The sequence below is a fragment of the Gymnoscopelus microlampas genome (assembly GCF_963454915.1).
Source record: "Gymnoscopelus microlampas genome assembly, chromosome: 3".
In the NCBI taxonomy this organism is placed as follows: domain Eukaryota; kingdom Metazoa; phylum Chordata; class Actinopteri; order Myctophiformes; family Myctophidae; genus Gymnoscopelus; species Gymnoscopelus microlampas.
The window spans coordinates 53,852,296-53,878,930 of NC_139940.1; the positions used below are offsets into that span (position 1 = coordinate 53,852,296).

General features: G+C 44.1%; 1 protein-coding gene across 1 annotated transcript in view; it reads right to left on the reverse strand.

Annotated features, from left to right (window-relative positions):
• Positions 1-717: 717 nt before the first annotated feature.
• hdac9b (histone deacetylase 9b) overlaps positions 718-26,635 on the reverse strand; it is a 79,613-nt gene continuing 53,695 nt past the window's right edge. Inside the window, exons 6-11 of the mRNA XM_084053180.1 lie at positions 22,577-22,708; positions 19,012-19,127; positions 11,717-11,839; positions 9,540-9,909; positions 8,968-9,209; positions 718-1,288 (exon numbers count right to left, since the gene is read on the reverse strand). Coding sequence (XP_083909306.1) covers positions 842-1,288; positions 8,968-9,209; positions 9,540-9,909; positions 11,717-11,839; positions 19,012-19,127; positions 22,577-22,708 — 1,430 coding nt within the window. The 3' untranslated portion in view covers positions 718-841. The remainder of the gene's footprint in view (positions 1,289-8,967; positions 9,210-9,539; positions 9,910-11,716; positions 11,840-19,011; positions 19,128-22,576; positions 22,709-26,635) is intronic.

Genomic DNA, 26,635 nt, shown 5'->3' on the forward strand with positions numbered 1-26,635 from the left:
CTGTGTGTGTGTGTGTGTGTGTGTGTGTGTGTGTGTGTTTGTATTACTATACTTTTGAAGGCCAGATGTCCCCACACAAGTATAGTAGAATTCAAGAGAACATAGCTGATCTAAAAGCTTTTAGACCTGCTACTTTTCGGCTGTTTTTCAGCTATTTTCAATGCCGTCTTCAAATGTCGGCGTCCTCACGAGTATAGTAATAGAAACGTGCTTGTGTGTGTGTGTGTGTGTGTGTGTGTGTGTGCGCGCGCTGGGACCCGTGGCTCTATAGCAGTGGTTCTCAAAGTGGGGTCCGGGGACCCCCAGGGGTCCTTCAGGGAGTTCCAGGGGGTCCCCAGCTAAATGATAGATAGTTAGGAACCAAATGGACCCTTATGGGTGTGTAACTCTGAGAGTGTACAAATGGAACCAAATGGACCCTTATGGGTGTGTAACTCTGAGAGTGTACAAATGGAACCAAATGGACCCTTATGGGTGTGTAACTCTGAGAGTGTACAAATGGAACCAATTGGACCCTTATGGGTGTGTAACTCTGAGTGTACAAATGGAACCAAATGGACCCTTATGGGTCTGTAACTCTGAGAGTGTACAAATGGAACCAAATGGACCCGTAAGGGTCCATTTGGTTCCATTTGTACGTGTGTGTGTGTGTGTGTGTGTGTGTGTGTGTGTGTGTGTGTGTGTGTGTGTGTGTGCGCGTGTGCGCGTGCGTGTGTGTGTGACGTGTCACGTGCACGCGTGCCGTCAGTACTATCAGTAGAATGTTAGAGAGTGTGTGAAGTCGTCCCAGTCCGTCTCTCTCTCTCTCTCTCTCTCTCTCTCTCTCTCTCTCTGGGAGCTCTTAGATCATGGCTCTTATCACCAGGCGCCCTTTGACCTGGTGGAGGTAGGCGCTCTGCTGCTCCGTCATCTCCAGGCTCTGAGCGGACGCCAGGGCCTCGTCCTCGCTGTCGGGCGGCTCCTCCTTGACCTTGACGACCCCCCCGGAGCAGTTGAGCTCGCCGTTGGAGCCGCTGGCGCTGCTGCTGCAGCTGCCGCTGAGGGTGTGCTTCCGGATGACGCCACCGGGGGGCAGCCTGTCCTGCATGCTCAGCTCCCTGTGTAGCTGCTGCTGGAGCTGGAGCTGCTGCTGCTGCTGCTGGAGCTGTAGCTGGAGCTGCTGCTGCTGCTGGAGCTGCTGCAGCATCGGCCCCCCTTCCTCCTGCTCGTGCTGCCCCTCCTCCTCCTCCTCGGACTCCTGCAGGTGTGCGTTGGGCTGACGTAGCTGCTCGATGGACTTGGACAGCAGCTGCGAACACACATCGGGCCCCCCGAACCGTGAATTCATAATACTACTAAACACATCAGCCGTTTGAAAATAGCTGATCTACAAGCTTTTGCATTTTTTGGGGCGGTGTAACCGCCCCCTATAAGTGAGTTTTGGACACTGACCAATCCTGCACCGTGATTGGCCAATAGTCTACAACGCATTGTATACCCCTAACCCTTCCATTGTTAATGCAAATCGATACTTTTGCAAAGTCAGCCAATCACATTACAGCTAGTGTCATCACCACTAACTGTAATGTGATTGGCTGACTTTGCAAATTCAGGACTGTGATTGGCTAGCGAAACACATGACACATGTGCAGCCCTATGAATAGCAGTATGGACTTTAAAAAAAGGCAGTTATTCTTTTTTAAAGTGAGTCATGTTGTGATGACCACACACCGCCCACTTCACACTGGGTGTGATTTTTTTCCCATAAATCAGGGCTATTGAACACCCTTTACGTGTGTGTGTGTGTGTGTGTGTGTGTGTGTGTGTGTGTGTGTGTGTGTGTGTGTGTGTGTGTGTGTGTGTGTGTGTGTGTGTGTGTGTGTGTGTGTGTGTGTGTTGGTAAAAAAAAATATTGAACCAAGGAAAAGTATTAAAAACTCCATTGGATCCTCAAACTTTCTGCTAAACTCCACCAAAAGGGGGTGGAGTTATGTATATCAAGACACGTATAAAAATGTTCGATTGTCCTGTAAATGTTTTCAGCAGGTTAGATAAAACATTCCTAAAAATGGAACCGAGCGTTTGAATAAAACACATTCTGACGTGTGACTAGGATATCTCTGCACTAGAAACTTGTTTTTCCAAAGGTGTTTTCTTTGGTGGGTTTTGTGATCGCTGCGTGTTGCTGCACAGCGTTAATGTGTTTTGCTTTTCCTTTTTTATTTTAGTCTGATGTCTAATCAATCAACGCTGGAAAATTGAGGCACTGTCCCAAAAACGCTGATGATAAGAATAAATGATGCTTTACTGCTGTTTATGTATTCTGTCCAGTGAAATGGACCGGGACAGACAATCATACAGGTCATCCGAGTGTGAACGCTGGGGTGTGTTCAAAACGGCTCTTCCAAATATGAAACGGAGACTGTGTGTTCGCTGTGATTACACTACATTCTGCCTCGTTATAAATGATGTGTTAATGCTTTAACCCATTAAGACCGGGATTCATGAGCTTGTAGATTTTTGAAAAATCGTGAAAATGTGTGCAAATCTTTGAATATATATATTTCTAAAGCGAACATTTGTAACTCAAATCTTTTCTTCTGGAGGTCCCTGGAACAACATATTTTGAGATATCTTTCATTTTTTATATATTTTTTGGAATCGGCCTCAGGCCTAACCCTTTAGAATGGGCCTCGGGTGTTAATGGGTTAAGTGCGGATTTGCTATTGCAAATTTAATGGTTTACAGGGCAAATGCCAAATGCAAAAATGTCTTTAAATGTCTTCAAAAATGTCAGTTAAAACATTATACCCACTCCCAGCAAAGCAGGTGAATTGCATTAGCCAGCGTCTGTCTGTCTGTCTGTCTGTCTGTCACAGAAATACACTCAGACAGTTTTAATCCAACTTGGACCAAACTTGGCAGATGAGTTGGGGGTGGGGTCAGGTCAGGACCTACACTATTGGGGGGGGGGGGGGGGTGTTAGTGGCTTAGGTGTGGCTTAGAGCGGCCGCTTGGGAACCAGAGGGTTCCCAGTTCGATCCCGGGCTCCCCCAGAGTTAGTGCCGAATTAGCCCCTAATTGCTCCTGATTAGCAGGTTGGTGCCTTGCATGGTTCCCTCTGCTGTCGGTGTGTGAATGTGTGTGTGAATGTAAGGCCCATTGTATAGCGCTTTGGAACAATATATATAAATACACCATTTATACATTTAATACCCTATTTAATACCCTGTGGTTCACCGGGTAGGGAGCATAACATTAAAGCTCAGTCCTTGCACAGCCGACAAAGGTTCGAATCCGACCCGAGGCCCTTTGCTGCATGTCCTTGCCTGTCTCTCTCTCTCCTGCCATTTCCTGTCTCTCTTCACTGTAGCTATCAAATAAAGGCTTAAAAAAATGCCCCTAGAAAATAATAAAAAGGTCTAGTGGGGGGGGGGGGGGGGGCGCTCAGGTGGCGCAGTGGTAAAGTGCCTGCCCACCACGGCGGAGTCTGGGGGTTCGAATCCACCGTGGTGCATTCCGGCTTTGTCGGGCGTCTACAAGGACACAATTGGCCCGTGTTCAGGGGGAGGGAAGCCGGGCGGGGAGGAGCAGGGTGATATTGGTCACTGCATGTACTCCTACGGGCTGGGGGGGGCACCTGTCAGCGGGGGCGAACAGCCTTCTACCAGGCTGTTGAAGGCAGAAGGGGGCGGGGCTGGCGGGCTATGTTAGTGCAGTGAGTGGCAGTTGGGGCAAACGCAGTCCCCACAACATCATTTACGATTCTGTGCCTATCGGTATACAACTCGGACGGCGCTTTAGTCGACTAGCAGACCATCGGCCGGTCGTCGCGGGCATTCGTGTGCGACTCCTCGGCCTCAAGGTCTGCTGAGTCGGCGCGTCATGGAGAAAAACGTATACTTTATCGCCGAAAAAAAGTAGTCGGCGGTTGTTTGAAAAAATATTGTCCCAAGCGGGAGTCGAACCCACACTCCCGGAGGTAGTGGGTCGGTACTCCAATGATTAGCGAGGTGCGCCACTGAGGCCTGTGCTGAGATCGGGTGTTCGGGCTGGATTAGAATGTGACGTCCTAACTCTTCTATTGTAGAGCAAAGAAGTCCCCGCCCGCGCGCGCGCCCAATAGGGGAAGCCTCGTCCCTTTTGCCTTCAACAGCCTGGTAGAAGGCTGTTCGCGTCAGCAGGGAGTGTAGGGCGGGAGGAGTAGAACGGAAGCTCCTACCGGTGGGGGCTCCTCACTGGCAGGTGAGCCAGTAGGATACAATAGTAGCACAAAGATGTGTGTGGGGAGGAATTAATTGGCGACTAAATTGGTGAGGAAAAAGGGGTAAAAAGCAAAAAAAGAATCCCAAAAAGATCACAGCGAAAGGTCTTAGCCCTATACATATAGCATGTGGAGCGAGTGCATTTCTAGTTTGTCATGTCGAGGACATTTTGACAGGACGGCTGCCATTAGCTTCCCACAGTGCTTTCTAGTTTTCTAGCAAGCTTTCAGTGGCATGCCAACTGGCGGTGTGTCTACATATTTGGCCACATCGCGGCTTATGCCACTTTAATAACTGGCTGGCTGCTGAGCGCAATACGTTTAGAGTGGTATTAACAGAACATTGTCACTTCGCAGCATGCGAGCCCTAGCATAATAACGTTTGGGTAATTTAGCTGAAGAGGTCACCAACTTTAATTTGTTTCGAACTTTGTCCTAAAAACTATAAGGGCTGACGGCTTATTTGTATTCAATTTAAATGTCATTCGAGGGTTTATTAAATGCCTTGATGCAAGCTGGGCTTTTTTACAAGCCAAACTAGGACAAAGCATCTTGTATTTGTAGCCTACAGTACTTCTCATGTGCCAGTATAAACAATTGTCCTAGGTCAGGCAGGGTTTGAAACCGATGCTTTCCTATATAACTACTGACTGCATGCAACGCACAATGCAACCAGTCTGCTGATAGTTTCTTGTTGTAGAAAAGTATCGAGGGATTCTATCAAATTAACCACTTAAACCCTTAATATACTTAGGGCTCTATACATGCATGGTCCGTTACTTTTACTAAAAGTACAGACAACTGGCAATACTCCAGTAAAGTAAAAGTACCTCAAAATTGTTCACGGGTCCATTTGGTTCCATTTGTACACTCTCAGAGTTACACACCTGTAAAGGGGCCATTTCGAAGCCCATGAGGGTCCCTGGACCCCAACTGTAGACCCACTGGTGTAACAGAGTGTTTCCAGTGAGCCAACATGCACAATATCAGCACCCTGACTCTGTTTGACCAGAATGGAACAGAGCCTTCATTAGTATCATTGGTAACACCTGTGAATGTCTTCATACTATGGCTGCTGTGAATAGAGCCTATATGCATCTTCCAAGCTGAGGCTCTCTCGGAGAAAACGAAGAAGACGCTTCAGCATATTTTTTTTGTGGGGGGGGGGGGGGGGGCTCTGGGGACCCCGTAGTAAAAAGCACCTCGCCCTGCTGGCACAGCTGGTAAGCAGCACTATAACGCCCGTTGGCTACAGAATGTAGGCCCTGTATAAATAACCTCCTTCAGTCGAGAATTAGCCTCTTTAGCCTGCCATTAGATCATGCTCTTTATACCCCCACACACACACACACACACACACACACACACACACACACACACACACACACACACACACACACACACACACACACACACACACACACACAGTGGTGGAAGGTAACATTTTGAGGCGTTTGTACTTGAGTATGTCCAATTTCCAATACTTTCACTTTCCACTACATCTCAAACCAAATATTGTACTTTTACTCCACTACAATTATTTGAAAACTTATGTTACTAGTTACTTTGCAGATATAAAGTATGACATTATAAAACATACATTAACCACTTTAGCCTTATTTTATACCTAGGCTATTTGAAAATAGCCTATGTATTAGCTCACAACGCGTTGTGACCTTGAAGATCTGCTATTTTCAAACATTTTAGTACTTTTACTTTAAGTACATTTTGATACCAATACTTTTGTACTTTTACTCAAGTCAATTTTGAATTCCGGACTTTTACTTGTAACAGAGCACTTCCACATTACAATATTGATACTTTTACTTAAGTAAAATATTTGAGTACTTTGTCCACCACTGACACACACACACACACACACACACACACACACACACACACACACACACACACACACACACACACACACACACACACACACACACACACACACACACATTTCCATTAAGCTCCTGTAAATTTCCATTAGTGCCCCCTGCTGTTGCGGGTACTGCAGTGCAAGGGGCGGGGCGGTCAACGAGGCCCCTGCCTGCCTGCCTGCCTGCCTGCCTGCGCTAGGAAATTAATTAAGAGCGGGATTGAGAGAGAGGCCTCTCTGGTAAACACAGAGGGCTCATCCCTGATTAGTGGCCATTTATAACCTTCCACTTTGCTAAAGCCCTTTCATGCGATCTCATGAGGTTCAGGCCTGAGCAGCGCCGAAGGTTCGCGTCAGGCCGCCCGGTCCGTTTTAATGGGTCGACTGACCTTTGCTCAAAGCTTGCTTTCTTCAGCTATTAACCCATTAAGACCGGGAACGCATCTCTGTCATTTTAGATTTTTTTTGGCTATTCAAAAATAGCAGATATACAAGCTCATAACATGTTTTTAAATGTGTGCAAACATTTGAATATATACATTTTTTTTAAGGGGTAACATTTTGACTCAAATCTTTGCTTCTGGGGGTCCCTATTACAAAAATATTTTGAGCAGCCAAATACATATCATTTTGGGGGTCCTTGATATGAAAAGGTTTGAGAACCACCGATATAGAAACAGAAAAATATCGAAACGTTTTTCAAAAAAACTGTTAGGATATAGAAGACATTTGTAGAATCCCCCAGAAGCAAAGATTTGAGTTACAAATGTTTGCTTTAAAAATATATATATATTCAAAGACGTGCACACATTTTCGAGATTTTACAAAAAATAGCAGATCTACAAGCTCATAGCGCGGCACTCGGTGCCGCGCTATGAGCTTGTAGATCTGCTATTTTTCAATAGCCAAAGAAATCTTAAAAAGACACAGAAGCGTTCCCTGGATTGAATGGGTTGTTAAAGCTTGCCGTGAGCTATTGAATTAAGCTCTATAGGCATGCATTTTACATGAAGGGACTTGACTAGAGAGTGCTAAGTCACACAGAGCACCGGGTACAAGTCAATAAGAGCGGGTGTTGCTTTGTGTCGCGTTTCATTGGGCTGGCTGCGTCTCTCTCTCTCTCTATGGCTCCCCCGTAGTGTTTTGGTCCAAATCAGTGTGTGAGTTCACACAATGCTGCCTTTCACAGTGTCCGCCACCCCACACACACACACACACACACATGCACACAGCCGAATAATTACACTCAGCGGACTGACTGCGAGGTCACCGAGGCCCGCTCGCAGAAACACAAATATTGCCACAGCGGGGAACAAAAGCATGTATTCTGGGCCACGCTTTTTCCCTTCATTTGAACTTGTGGAGGCTGAATTGAATTTCACAGGGGGTTCGCATGCGAACAGGCAGCGATTGCCTTAAGCTAAGATAACAGAATTAGTGCAGGGGGAAGCATTTCTTTCCCCCCTTTTATTTGAAGTCGGGTAGGAGAAGTTCTTTACTTAGCAGAAATAACACCGGGATTCCTGGGGACGACGAGCCGGGAACCCCAGGGCTCCCTGGCTCTGCAAACCTGAGCTGCCCACAGATGCTTTTACCCCAACACACACACACACACACACACAAAAATCTAAAAATAGTTTCGGCATTTATGTGTTTAAAACGATTATATCGGACTCCCTCCGGTGAAGGAAAAAGAAACAAAAGAAGAATCTGCATAAGACCTCAGGAGACCTCAAGCAGAGCACTTAAAGGTTTTTTAAAATGCGATGGGAAAGTCAGGAGTCTAGACTTTCCAGGTGGTTTTCGAGGTTAGATTTAAACCACTTAAATTGTTGACTCGTTTGACGTGGTACGGGCGGGTGACATTTTACACTGGTCCCTCGAGTCAGTGTGCTGAGACATAACGCTGTACCACTGAGATTCTCGACCTTACTTTATACTTGAACATAGGGTCTCTGTCGGTTGGAAAGGTCCAAAACTGTTGCTTTTCGGGATTCAAATTCAAAAATAGCAAAAGTAGCAGATCTACAAGCTCAAAGTCCTCGAAGTCCTAGATCCACACTGGAGTCACGCCGTTCCCATGTGGATCCCAAGATCCACACATGATCTCATTCTTTATTTGAAATTTGATGTCTCCCCGGGACCCAAACTAGTGAAAATAGCCGATCTGCAAGCGCACATCACGTCACATCTGAGCTTATAGATCGCCTATTTTCACTGCTTCTTAATTTATTTTATCCTTTTGTATGGAATGCCTTTCATTTATTTTTTATTTATCTATCTTTTAGCATTTTTTTTTTTTTTAACAGATATTTTTATTATTTTCACAGTTTTTACATGAAAGCAGGTAAACAATTTGCATTTTTCATTTTCTCCCTTTTCCCATCCCTCCCCCCTTATTGTTATTGCTGTCACATTTTTCCTTTAAAAAAAAAAATAAAGACAAAAAAATTCTGTATCAAATGCATTGGAACAAAGAAAAGTACCGGACACAAAATGTTAGCATTTTTTTGAATGAATGGAAATCTTTTCAGATAATATATATTTATATACAAAACAAAAAAAGGGACATTTACTCGCAGCCCCAAAATGGGCCCAGACCCACAGTTTGAGAAACACTGCCCTAAAGGCAGCGGTTCTCAAACTTTTTCATGTCAAGGACCCCCAAAATGATATGTATTTGGACCCCCCATCCCAAGATATGTAGTTCCAGTTCTATATTCAAAGGATTTGCACGCATTTTCAAGATGTCTCTAAAATAGCAGATCTACAAGCTCAAAGCGCGGCACTCGCCGGGGGGGGACGGGGACGACCACATGTAAAGCCAAAGCTAGCGATTGTATACCTTATTGATGTGGATCTGCTGCTGGTACTGCTTCTGCTTCTCCAGGAAGTGCTGGTGCTGCTGCTGGATGACCAGCTGGGCCAGCGTGTTCTGGGGGAGCGGGGCCGACTGGGTGCGGTTCAGGGGCCGGTGCTTGGGCAGCTTGGGCCGCCCGACGTTGGCGGCGGCGGCCGACGGCCCCCGGTCCTTCATCATGGCCAGAGGGGACTGGGGGTGAGACGACACCACCACGGGGCCCTGGCCTGTTGGATCAAACACCGGCATACACACACACACACACACACACATGAATACGCCATTATTCACAAACCAAGACACCATTGAACCTACAGCAGTCATTTTTTTTTGTTTTTTTAGTCTCATCGCAGTGTTGATTTTGTCGACTACCTTTTTTCACTGACGAAAACTAAATAGAAGCTAAATAAAAACGAAGCTACGACGACTAAAACTAAATATATATTGACGATTTCGTCAACAAATACAAACTAAAATGTTAGTGAGGGACTAGTGGAGGATAGATCCAGTAGAACTAAAAAGACAAGTCATTTTATGTTTGGGTGTTCAGAACTCACCGGCGTTGAGGATCTTCTGTTGTCTCATCTGCTCCTTCTGGAGCAGGTGTTGGAGCAGAGCCTGTTGACTGGGGCTCACTTTGGTCTCCAGGCTGTTCTGCAGGCTGTTCTGCAGGCTGCTCTGCAGGCTGCTCTGCAGGCTGCTCTGCAGGCTGCTCTGCAGGCTGCTTTGCAGACTGCTCTGTAGATTACTCTGCAGACTGCTCTGTAGGCTGCTCTGTAGGCCACTCTGCAGACTGCTTTGCAGGCTGCTTTGCAGACTGCTCTGCAGGCCGCTCTGCAGGCTGGTCTGCAGGGGCACGGGGCCCAGGAGCTGCCCCGGCAGACCGTGTCTGACCTCTGTGGAGCGCTCCTTCAGGCCTATGGCAGCCTATATAGGACGAGGAAAGGGGAGAAGAAACATCGGCACTTTAGGGTTGGGGTTCCGGAAACCGGGCGAGGAACCGAAATCGGTTCTATCACACTTGGAATCGTTTCCGGGAACCGGGTTTATCCCATTAAGACCTGAGTCGATTCTTTAAAAAAATCTAAATCCTAACAGTTTTTGACTGTCATTGACTGTCATTGCTATTGAGTGTTTGTTCAGTAACAGGGCTCTTCCCGTCTCTCCAGCTCTTTAGTGAACAGAAAATACATTTTCAGGGTCGGGAGGATACACATTTTAGCCAGATACAGTTTTACCACAGTTCTCCGTTTACTACTCACTATGGGATATCAGCGCCCTCAGGCGATGCACTGAGGAAGCTGATATCCCATAGTGAGTAGTAAACTCCGAACCTACTAAAACCGGGGTTACATTCGTAACCTCTAGTTTTGTTCTGCTCATTTTGTTTGTTTCATCTTCCAATTTCACTTGTTTACCAACCTGGAAACATCTTTTTTTGGTTTACTAGAGAGCTGGAGAGAGATCCATGTTACTGAACAAACACACTATATGGATGATGGTTTAGTAAGAAGCAGTGCATTTTCCCATCCTACTATAAGCAGTGGATTTAAATGAACACTCTGAACTGTACTGCCTATACACACATACACACTCCATTGTGCAAAGATCCCCTCTTCTCATTGAATGAATCGGGTTCTTTGCGTTTGCAAAAATCGTTCATCGCGCGACGCTGTAACCCGAGGCCGTCAATGGGCCGGGGGGGGGGGGGGGGGGGCACAGCCGGAGGAATGTGCCAGGCGAGCTTAAAGATGATCTATCATGTGCCGTGTGTGTTATCTGGGACTGCGCTTGAGTGGAACTTGGACTTTTTAAAAAGCGGTGATGAATGAGGTAACAGGGGGGAGATGAGACAGGCCCTGACATCAGACACTTAAGGACAATATTTATCTAAGGGCTATAAAACCGCTGGGGGTCAGAGGTCAGAACCCTCTGGCCGTACGGAGGATCCACGCACGGCCAACTGACGGGGCCCGGTCTTTCAACAGACAGACCGGGCCCCAGAGGAACTCTGGGTGTACTCCCGTTGAGGCCAAAACATCCAGGTTATCTATCAAAGCAAGTCGTTTGTGTCTAGTTTTAGTCGCCTGAATATCATAAGATTTAGTCGACTAAAATGGGTTTTGCCGATGCCTTGATGGCGTCGTAATGGCTAATGTTACACTTGGTTGCATTTTAGTTACTTTTGGTACTTTAAAGAGGTACGGTAAGTGATATCTTTTGGTCATAACAAAACGTTTTTTGTTAAAAGGTTAAAATACTATATTCTGATAGTAATCATTGCTATAGAGTGTTTGTTCAGTAACAGGAGTCTTCCTGTCTCTCCAGCTCTTTAATAAAGAGAAAATACATTTTCAGGTAGGTGACAAAACTTCAGCCAATCAGGAGAGAGTACCCATGTATCAGCTTTATTTTTTATAGTGTTCCAGTTCCAATTTGTTCTGCTCATTTCTTTGTGTCATCACTTCCATTTCACTTGTTTAATCTGTATCCTGACTGAGTTCTTTATCCTGATAAATGATAGAGCTATTTAACACTTATTTTAACCAAAGAAAATCACTTACCCTACCTTTAAGTATATTTTGATACCAATACTTTTGTACTTTTACTCAAGTACGTTTTAAATTCCCTGACTTTTACCTGTAACAGAGTACTTCTACATTGCAATTCTACTATTGATACTTTTACTTTTTTCCACCACTGGACGTGGGACACATGGAGGTTATATACTCACGCTGAGCGGGGCGGAGGCGGCAGAGAGACCCAGGGTGATGTTGGGCAGGGAGGGAGACGTGTACAGGCTCAGCATGGACACCGAGCCCTCGGGTCGGAATAACCGAGGCTGCGAGGGCCAGCGCTACATCAAAGACAAGAGAGAGAGAGAGAGAGAGAGAGAGAGAGAGAGAGAGAGAGAGAGAGAGAGAGAGAGAGAGAGAGAGAGAGAGAGAGAGAGAGACGTGTAACTATTTCTGACAGAAAATGCACAATTCACAGTTTTCGTTACATAGATTTCTCTCAGTTGCAATAGGCTCTATTCACAGCAGCCATATTATGAAGACATTCACAGGTGTTACCAATGATACTAATGAAGGCTCTGTTCCATTCTGGTCAAACAGAGTCAGGGTTGCTGATATTGTGCATGTTGGCTCACTGGAAACACTCTGCTACACCAGTGGGTCTACAGTTGGGGTCCAGGGACTCTCATGGGCTTCCAAATGGCCCCTTGCAGGTGTGTAACACAGGTGTGTACACAGGTGTGTACAAATGGAACCAAATGGACCCTTACGGGTCCATTTGGTTCCATTTGTACACTCTCAGAGTTATGGGGGTCGTGGAAACCACTGTGCTACACTAAATGGAACAGAGTCTTCATTAGAAGGGATGCACGATATAATCGGTAACGTATCGATATCGGCCGATATCGGCCCATATCGGCCGTATCGGTATCGAACCGATGTCAAAATAAACCCGATTAAATTCTCCGATATTGTATATATTGTATAATAAAATGAACGAGAGCAGTCTCTCTGCCTGTCTATGTCTCTTTAAGAGAGTCGGCTGTAGCTCCTCCCCCCTCCACGCACTCTACATGCTGTCTCTCTCAGACAGAGACAGTGAGTGCACTCACTGCGCAACAGGCTGCTAGGCTAAACTGCTACGTGAACAGAAAGTAGTCGAAACTAACAGCAAACTCTTAACGTCCATAGTTCATACCCAGAACAGTCAGAGGGTTTCTTGTACATCTTAAATTAGATTAGAGTAGTGAAACTGCGGAGGATATATTTTCAACACGAATGTGTACATTGCGTCGTTATTTAACATCGACGTAACAAACACTCGTTGCGCGCGCGCGCGCGCGCACGCACGCACGCACGCACGCACGCACGCACGCACGCACGCACGCACGCACGCACACACACACACACACACACAGTGGTGGCTCCAGGGAGTTGTGATTGGGAGAGCTAAGGGGGGCTTTATTGTTTAGACACCGGCTTCGAATGCTATCAATACACTGAATGGGAGATTATCACGTTATATCAGACCATTGAATGGGCGAGTAGGCGATACACGGACCTACCCGCGATTTGTCAGACTATTCATTGGGCGTAATCAGGAGCTACTGACTACCGACCTACAGCACTTGGAGGCGGAGCAGTCCCCACAATGTTAGAGCAGAGGCTTATGAATTTAGGCAACAGACAATATGAATAACACTAATAACAAACTAGATTCAATGATCTTAGTTCCATAGGCCACATAACATGGTTTTGTGTCATACAAAGATGCAAATCATTCTGTGATGGCTTATAGCATACAAAAATGATGTCATAGTTAAGTTTGTTACTTAGAAGAATCCTACTATAATTCTAGTAACCTCTGTCTGTCTGTAGTGGTGTCTGTAGTGGTAGGTGAAGCTACCCGGTTCTCCTCAGTGGCTGGACCAATTGCTCTGATTTTGCACACAGCCATTGACCATTACCATCTGAACTTAACTGTGAAGCCCGTTTTTCAATTCCATCAAATCTCAGCTTCTTATTAGCGTTTATGTGTCAAACAATGTCGCCTCCCGGGTTGCCAGATCATGTGCGCATATCCCCCCACGGATGCGTCGACCGGGTATGGTCTAGTATATATAATTAATGTATTTATTCCATAAATATTTTTCATCACAGTAGGGCTAGTGGAGAGGGGGGTTTACCATCAACTTTCACCAGTAAAACAAAATAAAATAAAACAAATTCAGCAATGAGCTCAATATAAATATAATATATAATATATCGGTATCGGATCGGTATCGGCCGATATGACCAAGCAAATAATCGGGTATCGGATATCGGTCATAATTTCAATATCGTGCATCTCTATATTAGTGTCATTGGTAACACCTGTGAAGGAAGTGATAATATGGCTGCTGTGCATAGAGCCTATGCTAACACAACTCTGTTTACACATTAGGAGTAAACGAGGAGAGATTCTGGACAATGGAGACGGATCGGAGATCCCGCCACGGACCATTTCAAAAAAGCAACAAGAGCAGGCGGTGTTAACCCATTCAAACCAGGAACGCATCTTGTGTAACCACCAACTACTTTGGCTATTCAAAAACAGCGGACCTGCTATATTTTTTTTGGATCGTTGAATATCTTCTTTTTTTTTTACGTTTTTTAACTAAAATCTATGCTTCTGGGGGGTCCCTGGAACTGAACATTTTGAGATGGGGGTCCGCCGCCAAATACATGTCATTTTGAGTGGTCCTTGACATGAAAAAGTTTGAGAACCACTGATATAGAAACATACGTTTTTCAGAAAACTGTTAGGATTTAGAAGACACTTGTAGAATCAAGCAAAGATTTGAGTTAAAACATGTTTGCTTTAAAATATATATACATATTCAAAGATTTGCACAAATCTTCATGATTTCTCAAAAAGAGCAGATTGTAGATCTGCTATTTTTGAATAGCCAAACAAATAAAAAAAAAATAGGACACAGGCGCCGTTCCCCGTCGTAATGGGTTAAATGTTAATGCACCAATGACATCCCTCCTGGCTGTCAGGTGGTCAAAGGCTGGGGGGCTTTTTTTCCTTTATGACGGATGGCGCTACAGCAGCGGGCACCTAAAAGGTCGACCTGGTGGTCGTACGCTGACGGTTACTGTACCGCCGAGGACGTTACGGACGGGTAAAACTCTCTACCGTCACATCAAAGCACAGCGCGCGTCCGTCCCGCCACATATATTATTTACCTGGGTTCAAATCTGGTTCAGAACCTGTGTTGCATGTCCTCGCCGCTCCATTAAACGCAATTTATACTCCAGCACAGGGGCGAGTGTGACTCGCCGAATATTTTACCGATCTTCACAGGCAAGCGACGCCGTCGTGTCAAGGAGTATAGATTAAAGGGGCAGTTCACCCCCAAAATGACTTTTTTTCCTATCGATTAGTCATACAACAGCATGCTTTGGAAAATGGTCTGTATTAAAGGGATAGTTACTTTTTTTTCGAACGATTAGTCACCCCACGGAGACTTGAATTCATGGAGATTTTTTTTTGTTTTTGTAGCATTCCTATAAGCCAGTCCGGTAGGAGACACAAAGTGTCAAATTTGTGTCTCCTACCGGAGACATTAGCATCTTCCTGCCGGTCATCAACTTATTGGCTTAGGAATGCGACAAAAAACTTAAAAAACAGTCTCCATGGGGTGTGTAATTGTATCTATTTAACCCATTAAGACCTGGAACGCATCTGTGTCACTTTAGATTTCTTTGGCAATTCAAAAATAGCAGATCTACAAGCTCATAGCGCGGCACCGAGTGCCGCGCTACGAGCTTGTAGATCTGCTATTTTTGAAAAACCCGTAAAAAAAAATTCAAAACCGTTAGGATTTAGAAAACATTTTTTTAAAGAATCGCCTCAGGTCTTAATGGGTTAAAACAAGTCATTAACTGCGTTCCCGGTTAGAATGGGTTCAAATTGTTTTAAACACATATTTGTAAAAAAAACATTTTTGAAATATTTGGGAAGACTATTTGGGGGACACTTTGTCCAAAAAAACAGGTCTATGTCCCCCACGTGTTCCAGAGGCTACTACTACTACTGTCTGGGACAACATCAGCGCTGTGACGGGGGCGTACTTCCTGTACCCAGTGGCGCGGCCGGAGCCCCGGCATGTGGTTCGGGGCAACAGCCGTGTTTATCCTTTTCCAGGGGCGCCCCCCACCGGGCGCCCAGTGACCCGTACGTGGATATCCGGCCCTGTATACGACCCGCGGGACCCCCCCCCCCCACTAACCCCCCTAACTCCTCTGTAAAAGGACACCTAGTGTAACGGGCGGCGCACAAACACGGCCTTTTGCTTTTTGCAACATGGCATGAGGTCCCGGTGGCCCCCGCGATGCGGCGGTGTAAAGTAACTGAGTACATTTACTCAAGTGCTGTTGCTTAAGTACAATTTTGGGGTACTTTTACTGGAGTATTTCCAAATCGTCTAACACTTTTACTTCGGCTCCACTGCATCTCAGAGGCAAACCTTGCACTTTTACTCCACTACAATTATTTGAAAACTTTAGTTACTAGTTACTTTGCAGATATAAATGATTACATTATAAAACATACATTAACCACTTTAGACCTATTTTATACCTTGAAAATAGACTTATATCTGCTATTTTCAAACATTAGTACTTTTACTTTTGGTTCTTTAAGTACATTTTGATACCAATACTTTTCTACGTTGACTCGAGTCAATTTTGAATTCCGGACTTTTACTTGTAACAGAGTACTTCTACATTGCAGTATTGATACTTTTACTTAAGTAAAACACTTGAGTACTCTTTTCCACCGCTGCCGCGACGTGGCTCCAAGCAACCGCTTTCATGAGAGTCTCGGCTTGAGGCCGGCGATGCGGCGAAACCCTGCTGGGTTTGTGCTGTTGACGTGTGAGAGTGGGTGTCTGGTGGCTACCAAAGCAGTGGTTGGACGGTAACTACAAGTACATTTACTTGAGTACTGTACTTAAGTCAACATTTGAGGTATTTGTACTTTACTTGAGTATTTCCAATTTCCAATATTTTGACTTCTACTCCACTACTGTACATCTTGGATCCAAATAGTGTACTTTTTACTCCACTACATTTATTTGAACACTTTAGTTACTGGTTACTTTGTAGATTTTGATTATTATTACAAAACATTAACCACTTCAGTCTTATATGCATTTAGGCCATTTGAAAACGGCCGATCTACAAGCATTGCGAGCTTGTGGATCGGCTATTTTCAAAAGATGTTTATACATTTGAAAACTCGAAATGGGACGTGCTGCATAATGAGTACTTTCACGTTTGGTACTTTAAGTACATTTTGATGCCAATACTTTTAAGCAAGTCAATTTAGAACCCCCCCCCCCCCCCCCCTCCCTCCATGTCAGACCCTTCCCTCCGACGCGCCGTGTCACCGGAGGTCCCAGAGAGAGTAAACAGCGAAAGCTTTTTTTTTTTTTTAAAGCAAAACACAGCTGCTCGCTTTAGCATTGTTCAAGGATGTTGTCATATAATCTGCCACCCTCCACTTTGTGAGTCGGGGGGGGGGGGGGGGGGGGGGTCCGCGGGGAGCTTGCGGGGTCGGGAACCTGGCCATGAATCTTTTTCTTGGTGGAGGGGGGGGGGGGGGGGGGGAACGCCTTCAGTACGAGTTTTTGGAGCGCGGGGGCTGGCTACAGTGACGGGGAACACAGTGACAAGCCAAACAGAAAAAACCCTGAACCGCCTAAACTCCAGATCCTTCAGCAAGGCTGAATAATGGAGTGCATAGCACAGCCTTATGTAAGACATACAGTGGTAGGTATGAGGAGAAAGAACACCGTTGTTTGTTTTTTTGCGATGTCGGCTGGCTTCATTGGATGTCCTTATTGAACAGTTAATCAAACTAATCGATTCCATAAAAAGAAAAAGAAGAAGATTTTAACTCATTCAGTGCCAGACTTATTTCTGGCTGTGTGGTCCTACTGCCCGGAATTTGCGATTCTCTTACCAAGTAACACTCAAGTAGTCACGGAACATTTATCTCCAGTATGGTCGATCCCCTGACGGTTGCTAATAATCACTGAGGGTTTCACTGTGTGGTTTCACAAATGTCAACGAGGTCATCGCGAGACCTCGTTGACATTTGTTGTCTGCCTTCGCTCAAAGATACATAGTAAAACACAGGAAAAAAGGGATTCTTTTCTCCGTTATTATTTTAACAGGGAAGTGAATGGAGAAGTGAATCTTTTGGGTCGCGTTATCTCCTGGTTCTTTGTGAAAAAAAAAAGTATAAAATAGGACTTATAAAATAGTTAATCACATTAATCAATATAATCCATTATAAAAAATGTTTCACATTGAGTCGTTGATATATTTTTCTTATAATGAAAAAAAACACACCTCTCGATTATTTGATTAATCAGACAAAGTCATTGATAAATAATCGCTTAGAAGATGAGCAGCATCAGCGTTAGCATTGGAGCATCATTATTCCAACGGCCCATTATCCCGACATCCCGCTGCCACCATTATGACTAACCCCATCCCTAACCTCACACTAAACCTAACGGTCGGGATGTCGGAATTCTGAGTAGTGTTTAGCATCACGTTTGGAGGAGGGTGTGCCGGAGAGACAGGACGGTAGAGACATGTGGCTCTTTAACATCAGCCAGGGGAGCCCTTTGCACTGGACTGTGACAAGACAGAAGGCTTATGAACACTGGCTGCCCTTTTTTGTTTTTGTTTTACTGCAGCACAAGGACACATACAACAACTTCAACTCTTGATATATGAACAGTGGTGGAAAAAGTACTCAAATTATTTACTTAAGTAAAAGTACCAATACTGCAATATAAAAATACTCTGTAAAAGTCGAATACCTGTCGTTAAAAGAAATACTTGAGTAAAAGTACAAAAGTATTGGCATCAAAATGTACTTAAAGTGCCAAAAGTAAAAGTACTAAATATTTGAAAATAGCCGATCTACAAGCTCACAACGCGTCGCGATGTGACGCGTTGTGAGCTTGTAGATCTGCTATTTTCAAATAGCCTAGGTATGAAATAGGGCTAAAGTGGTTACAGTACGTTTAATTATATCATAGTTTATATCTGAAAAGTAACTAGTAACTAAGGTTTTCAAGTAAATGTAGTGGAGTAAAAGTAAAATATTTGCCTCTGAGATGTAGTGGAGTAGATGTAAAAGTACTGGAAATTGGAAATACTCAAGTAAAGTACAAATACCTCAAAATTGTACTTAAGTACAGTACTTAAGTAAATGCACTTAGTTACTTTCCACCACTGTATATGAAGTCACATTTTATGCACGAAGATGTGTCCGTAAGATAAGAGGGGGCTTGTTTATATCCGTGTCCCCCAGACGTGACGCGATAACGTTACATAACGACGTCAGCTGTGGGTCTTTCATTGCCGTTCCTTGGCAAACAAACAGCAGTGCTTATGTATTTTGGATGAGTGTGTGGGGGGGGGGGGGGGGGGGGGGTCATCATACCTCTGTTTTTGTGGTGGTGGGCAGAGAGGAGGGTCCGTTTTCGGCGCCCAGGGCGCTGGAGGCCCCTATGGGAGAGCTGGGGCCCGAGCCGGGGGCGCTGTTAGTGGGCGTGGAGTCTGTGGAATGATCCGGAAAGAGAGGAGTTAAGACGTGTGTACACGCACACGCACGCGCGCACGCACACACACACACACACACACACAATACATTTGTATTACTATATCTATGAGGACATCAACATTTTAGGCAAGCAATTTTATGAAGGCCATTTTTACAACGTTTTGGCGTTTTTGAACCGTAAGCCTAAGGCCGTCGCCGGCGCGCAACCTAGCATAAATCAGGCATAACTCTATCTTCTAACCACTAAACCTAAGCTCTAAATGTTTAATCCTAGTCACCAACACCAACCTGAATTCCTTTCCTTAACCCATTAAGACCTGGAACTGTGTCATTTTTAGATTTGAGCTAAAAAGCATTATTTTACACTTTGGGCTATTCAAAAATAGCAGATATACAAGCTCATAGCGCGGCACCGAGTGCCGCGCTATGAGCTTGTAGATCTGCTATTTTTGAAAAATCGTGAAAATGTGTGCAAATCTTTGAATATATATATATTTTTAAAGAGAACATTTTTAACTCAAATCTTTGCTTCTGGGGTCCCTGGAACAAAATATTTTGATGGGGGTCCGCGGCCAAATACATAATTTTGGGGATCCTTGTCCTTGACATGAAAAAGATTGAGAACCACTGATATAGAAACATACGTTTTTTTCCAGAATACTGTTGAGATTTAGGAGACATGTAGAATCGACTTCAGGTCTCAATGGGTTAAATCGTCAACCTTAACTCTACACATTTTTTTAACACCATGAAACAACAATTTCTCTCGTTGAGGAGCACGAAAAAATGTCCTCAAAATGATCCGTTTCTCCAATTCCACTAATCTTGTGGTGACATCTAACCCTCACAAGTATAGTAATACACACACACACACGCGCGCGCGCACGCACGGACCACAGCTGCAGGCGCATAACAATGTAATGTGTAATCACGTCTGCCAAATTACAATGAAGTGCATGGTGTCCCATGGTCATTATGTGCTACTTGCAGGCTGCAGGCTGCTTGCTCTTTATTTTTAACTTTTAACCGCTCGCATGCTGGACGCTACACCATACAGGTGGCATGGTAGGTGCTTCTCAAGACTTTTTTTTTTTTTTTAACCCATTATTAAGAACGGGAACGCATCTGTGTGTCATTTTAAGATTTGTTTTTGGCTATTCAAAAATAGCAGATCTACAAGCTCATAGAGTGCCGTGCTATGAGCTTGCAGATCTGCAATTTTTTTGAAAAATCGTGACATTTGTGCAAATCTTTGAATATCTATATTTTTAATCAAAGCGAATCTGTAACTCAAATCTTTGCTTCTGGGGCATTCTGCAAATGTCTTCTTATTCCTAACGGTTTTTAAAAAATAAATTAAAAATATGTTCTTCCAGGGACCCCCAGAAGCAAAGATTTCAGTTACAAAGGTTTGCTTTAAAAAATAATAATAATATATATAAAGATTTGCACACATTTTCACGATTTTTCAAAAATAGCAGATCTACAAGCTCATAGCGCGCGCGGCACTCGGTTTGAGTGCCGCGCCAAGATTTGGGCGACCCCCCCCCCTGTAGTAACTCTGTGGAACCCCTAGGGGTCCCCGGACGCCCCCCTGTTGAAGACCCATGATCTATTCTAGATGATGACTTCCTACAAACAAACAAAAAAAAGCTTTGGAGAAAAAAAAAGAAAAGGATGCTCATGTTCACTGGATACGAACAGAACAGTGTGTGTCTACGTTACATAATGCAGTTACCGGAGCACTGACGTCATGGCAACGGCCAGCCAATCACAAAAGGACAGAGAACGCTCAGTCTGTATCAGCGAGATGAAGGCTTCCAAGCTGCAAACGCTGCTGTGTGATTTCATGTGACGAGGTGTGTGTGTGTGTGTGGCGGGCTATTTTTACAGCGTGGTCGTCTATGACAGTGGTTCTCAACCCGTGGGTCGGGACACCCACAGGGGAGTCCCCGCATGCTTTTTGGGCGGTCCCCAGATGACAGTGAAGTGACCATCTAAAGACCTTTTTAATACCTAAAAATCAAAAATGTAAATGAGTTGAAAAAAAGACCATTAGTACTGTACATCAAAACTAATCAACAAACTACACTATAAGAAATGGTCAAACACTGGCCAAATTCTCAAATAATATAAAAAAGACGCAAACATTTTGAAAAAAAAACAAACAAAAAAACGCCTCGCCTAATTTCTTTCTTTTTTTTATCTGTGGAACCGAGTCAAAATGCCTCAACTCCTACATTCCAAGTGCTTACAAGGGTGGGGGGTCCACAGTTCAAATATGATTATTTAGGGGGGTCCCCAGTTCAAATATGATTATTTAGGGGGGTCCCCAGTTCAAATATGATTATTTTGGGGGGGTCGCGGCCTGAAAAAGTTGAGAACCACTGGTCTATGAGAAGGTCTGTCTGTCTGTCTGTCTGTCTGTCTGTCTGTCTGTCTGTCTGTCTGTCTGTCTGTCTGTCTGTCTGTCTGTCTGTCTGTCTGTCTGTCTGTCTGTCTGTCTGTCTGTCTGTGTGTGTGTGTGTGTGTGTGTGTCTGTCTGTCTGTCTGTCTGTCTGTCTGTCTGTCTGTCTGTCTGTCTGTCTGTCTGTCTGTCTGTCTGTCTGTCTGTCTGTCTGTCTGTCTGTCTGTCTGTGTGTGTGTGTGTCTGATGCTAATCTCACAAACCGCGGGGTCGATGAGTGACACATTTCTTGTGCACCACTGCCACTTTCAAACAGCCAATGTATAATATATAAGGGTTAAATTGGTTTAAAAAAAACGGTAAAGCATCTGTGTCATTTTAGATTGTTGCGTTGGCTATTCAAAAAATAGCAGATATACAAGCTCACGGCGAGACTGCTATTTCTGAAACATCTTGAAAGTGTGAGAACTACTGATTTAACCCATTTAGGCCTGAGGCCTTCAAAAAAAAATTATAAAAATCTTGACCTAAGTTTTCTGAAACACTCCAAATATTTATTCAAAAATTACAGCTGTATGTTGCTATATACTGTACGTAGCAGTAGCACCCCCAAAAAACGATTCCTGTCCTGAAATGTATAGTTACAAATAGGGCATTTGTAGAACCCATTTAAACCGGGAAAGCATGTGTTCAGTTTAGTGTCATTTTAGATGTTAGGCTATTAAAAGGCTGCAAGCTTGTACAACTATATTTTTGAATATTTTAGAAAAATCTTGTGTTCGAAAACTTTTGATTTTTTGGGGAAATGTTTGAATCATTTTGAATTACGAACACGTTTGAGAACCACTGATTTAGAGGGCATTTTGTAGAATCAGCCTCAGGTCTTAATGGGTTGAACCGAAGCAAGCTCAAATAAGCAACTACACGTTAGAAATATACGCCAACCCAAAACTTCCATTATTTAGGAGCAACTTCGCAGGAAAACAAGCCCACGGCGGGTTCTAATAAGCAGACTTTAGGCACACACTGCTTCCATACCCATGAGTTCCAGAGCTCTCTTCTTGTAGGGAGTCATGACGTTTCCGTCTCTCCTCTTTAGCATGGGACTGCTCCTCCTCTCGGCCACCTTCTGCTTCAGTCTGGAGCGCACCTTCAGGTTGGGCTCTGACGCTGCGAAGCAAACAAGATAAAACAACATCGAAATCAACCAGGTGCTCAATGGAGATGAAAGGTTAACCCATTCAATCCGGGAACGCATCTGTGTTATTTTAAGGCTTCTTTGGCTATACAAAAATAGCAGATCTGCAAGCTCATAGCGCGGCACTGAGCTTGTAGATCTGCTTTTTTTAGCGGTGCCAACCGCTCTACACTTGACTTTGTCCGTATGTCCGTATCAGCACGGCGTATGAGCACGGGATGAGCACGGCAAAGAAGCAACACATACAAACAGACCCACACACACACACACACACAAACTCGCAGATTGCCTATGCCATCTCTCCTCTCATTGGCCACACGTGCCACTGGTTATCAAAGAGGGGTACAGGGACCCCCAGCGTATGTTATGTCCGTCCGCCCGTTTAGAGCGCGGGATTTTAAACAGCTATAACTCCAGTTTGCAGCATGCCACCAAGTCCACATTTGGTATGTGCACTTAGACCACCCATAGACCCCTTAACAGACGACGTCACACTGATAAGAACCAGTATGCGTGCAACCAGTATGCGCTAAATGAAACCCATTCTATCAGGTCTCGCTAGGACGTGCCACACTAGCCAACACACAAGAGGGGGTTGGGGTGTGCTGAAACTAGCGCACCCCGAAACAACAGGTTGGAAATTGATTGCGTGAAACAATCACCTGCGCATCCAGTCTCAATGTTAGTAAACAATGAATTGGTCTATAGGGACGAGTATTAATTGCTGAAGCCCCGCCCCCTCTGTCTTCCCATTGGCTGGCCTTTAAACAGCCATAACTCAAGTTCGCAGCATGCTACGGAGTACAAATTTTGTACATGGACTAAAACCACCAATAGGGACGAACTGTAATTACTTAAGCCCCGCCCCCTCTGTCTGCCCATTGGCTGGGCTTTAAACAGCCATCATTCCAGTTTGCAGCATGCTACCAAGTACAAATTTGGTAAGTGGACTCAGACCACCAATAGGGACGAACTGAAATGAGTTAAGGCCCGCCCCAAAGGCACCGCTTCCTTCACACAGGGTGTGATATTTTTTTTATCATGAAAATTTGCGTAAATCTTTGAATATATATATATATATATATATATATATATATATATATATATATATATATATATATATATATATATATATATATATATATATATATATATATATATATATATATATATATATATATATATATATATATATATATATATATATATATATATGTATTTTTTTGTAAGCGATTGTAACTAACTGGATGAATGTACAGGAAGGCCAGCTCCGTCTAAACATGTTGTCTTTGTAACAGACATTAAAGTATAGGTTGATCATACGTCCTCTGATCTTTTCTCCTTTGGTAGACGTATCAGACTCTATATTATGTTGCTCTAATAATCACAGCAAAGCTCCATCAAAAACAATCATTTTCTTTGATTCACACAATAAACCTGACGTTGTTTAGGCCTTCATCATGAAGGAGAACGGTTATATTTCGGGGAATAAAAGAGATGACTTGTTTAAATGGACTGAGTGGTGTGTCTCTTTAGCGTTTCTCCGTAAAAGGAACACTGTGAAATCACCACAGCGTTCATTTACATCTGAGAGTGTACACATAGACACAAATGGACCCGAGACGGGATTTACATTCCATTCCATTTGCACACTCTCAGAGTTACAGACCCTTAAGGGTCCATTTGGTTCCCAACTATCCGTCATTTAGCTGGGGACCCCCTGGAACTCCCTCAAGGACCCCTAGGGGTCCCCCGGACGCCACTTTGAGAATCAATGCACTATGGACCTCCAAAATATCATGTTAAGTATAGCCCCCTTTTTATCACCCCATTCTCAAATCTGAAACAAAATGCAGAAGAACACCTCTATATAAATATGACGCAAAAAAAGAAATAAATAACATCCTCCTGCTCTGAACGTGCGCCGATGTTCAGGTTCTGGGCGCAATAGGCTCTATGCACAGCAGCCATTTTGGAGAAAAATTGGTTCCTTGAGAGGGTGTAACTCTGAGAGTGTACAAATGGAACCAAATGGACCCTCCCGGGTCCATTTGGTTCCATTTGTACACTCTCAGAGTTATGGGGGTCCTTGCAATTAAAAAGTTTGAGAACCACCGTGCTACACTAAATGGAACAGAGCCTTCATTAGTGTCATTGGTAACACCTGTGAAGGAAGCAAGGAAGGGGCCCAATTTCTGTCCAATATGGCTGCTGTGCCTAGAGCCTATTCAGAGGGTCCGTTTTTCAGAGAAATTAAGTGAGTCAGGATTTGGGCCCATTTCCACTTCCTCATCTGGACCAAATTAGGCGGAGCAACACACACACACACACACACACACACACACACACACACACACACACACACACACACACACACACACACACACACACACACACACACACACACACACACACACACACACACACACACACACACACACACACACACACACACACACACACACACACACACACACACACAGGCTCTAAGTGAAGGAATCCGCTACCTGCCGCCCCGGCTGACCACAGTTTGATACAGTAGCAGCAGTTAAACCAACACAAAAACATGGCAGATGTTTCAGCTAGGAGACCCCCCCACCCCCCACCCCTCCTAATGCAAAACAGAGACACACACACACACACACACACACACTGAATGGATCCAGACTCACACGTATCCTGTCCCGGTGGTCAGGTTTACTGTTTCAAAGAACTACTCTCTGAAAGGAAGTATTTTCTCAAGACGCAACGTTTGAATTTCCCCCCCCCCCAAAAAAAATATGATTCATCCAATCAGGTTCAGTCGCAATGGATGGGTTATCTTAAAAAGGAATGGAGCTTTAAAGGGATAGTTCACCTCCCAAAATGACTTTTTTTTCTAACCAAGTCTAATGTATACTGATACTATGCAGTGTAGATGATGTTGTCAAAAAAAAGAACAGACATGGAAGCTAACGACAAAACTGTAGCTTGTAGATCTGTTCTTTTTTGGCAAGTCCGACACTCTGGACCCATGGCTCTTCAACAAGGGGCCCGGGACCCCTAGGGGGTCCTCAGAGTTACTAGAGGGGGCCGCCAAAACATTTATTTTTACATTAACTACTTGAACCGTAGCATCCCTTTTCTGAGGAGAACTTAGCGCGAGGCGTTGTGAGCTTGTAGATCGGCTATTTTTGGCATAAGAGGTATAGGTTTAAAAGTTTAACCTGGAACACAATTTTATACAATATAGAGGGGGTCCCTGCTTCATCTCTCTCTCTCAGGTAGGGGGTCCTTGTCCTGAAAAACGTTGAAGACCCCTGCTCTAGACGCGAAGGAGTATAAATCATATTTAGTGTTGCATTTCGCTTTGTGATTGAGTTGGAAACGTATCCCTGCGTTATTCTTTCCATAACTCCAAAAGGGGCTTCAATTAAATCAACTTTAACAATGCATGGGGCTTCCCTAGGCCTAGCCAATCAGAAGGCCTTAACTGTGCCATGTAACAGCTTGGTTAGCCATGTCGGTGTCAAAAATTTACACAATAAGTTTGCAGAAATGATTTAGATATGCTGTGGGTGGATATTTCCAATGGTGTAAAGTCACTAAGAACATTTACTCAAGTACTGTACTTAAGTACAATTTTGAGGTATTTTTACTTTAATGGAGTATTCCCAATTCGCATTACTTTTACTCCACTACATCTCAGAGGAAAATATTGTACTTTTACTCCACTACAATTATTTGAAAACTTGAATTACTCGTTACTTTGTAGATTTGGATTATTATTACAAAACATACATTACCCACTTCAGGCCTATATACATTTCGGCCATTTGAAAATAGTGTTATTACTTGAAAACTTGAAATGGGACATTCTGCATAATGACTACTTGTGGTACTTTCTACGTACATTTTGA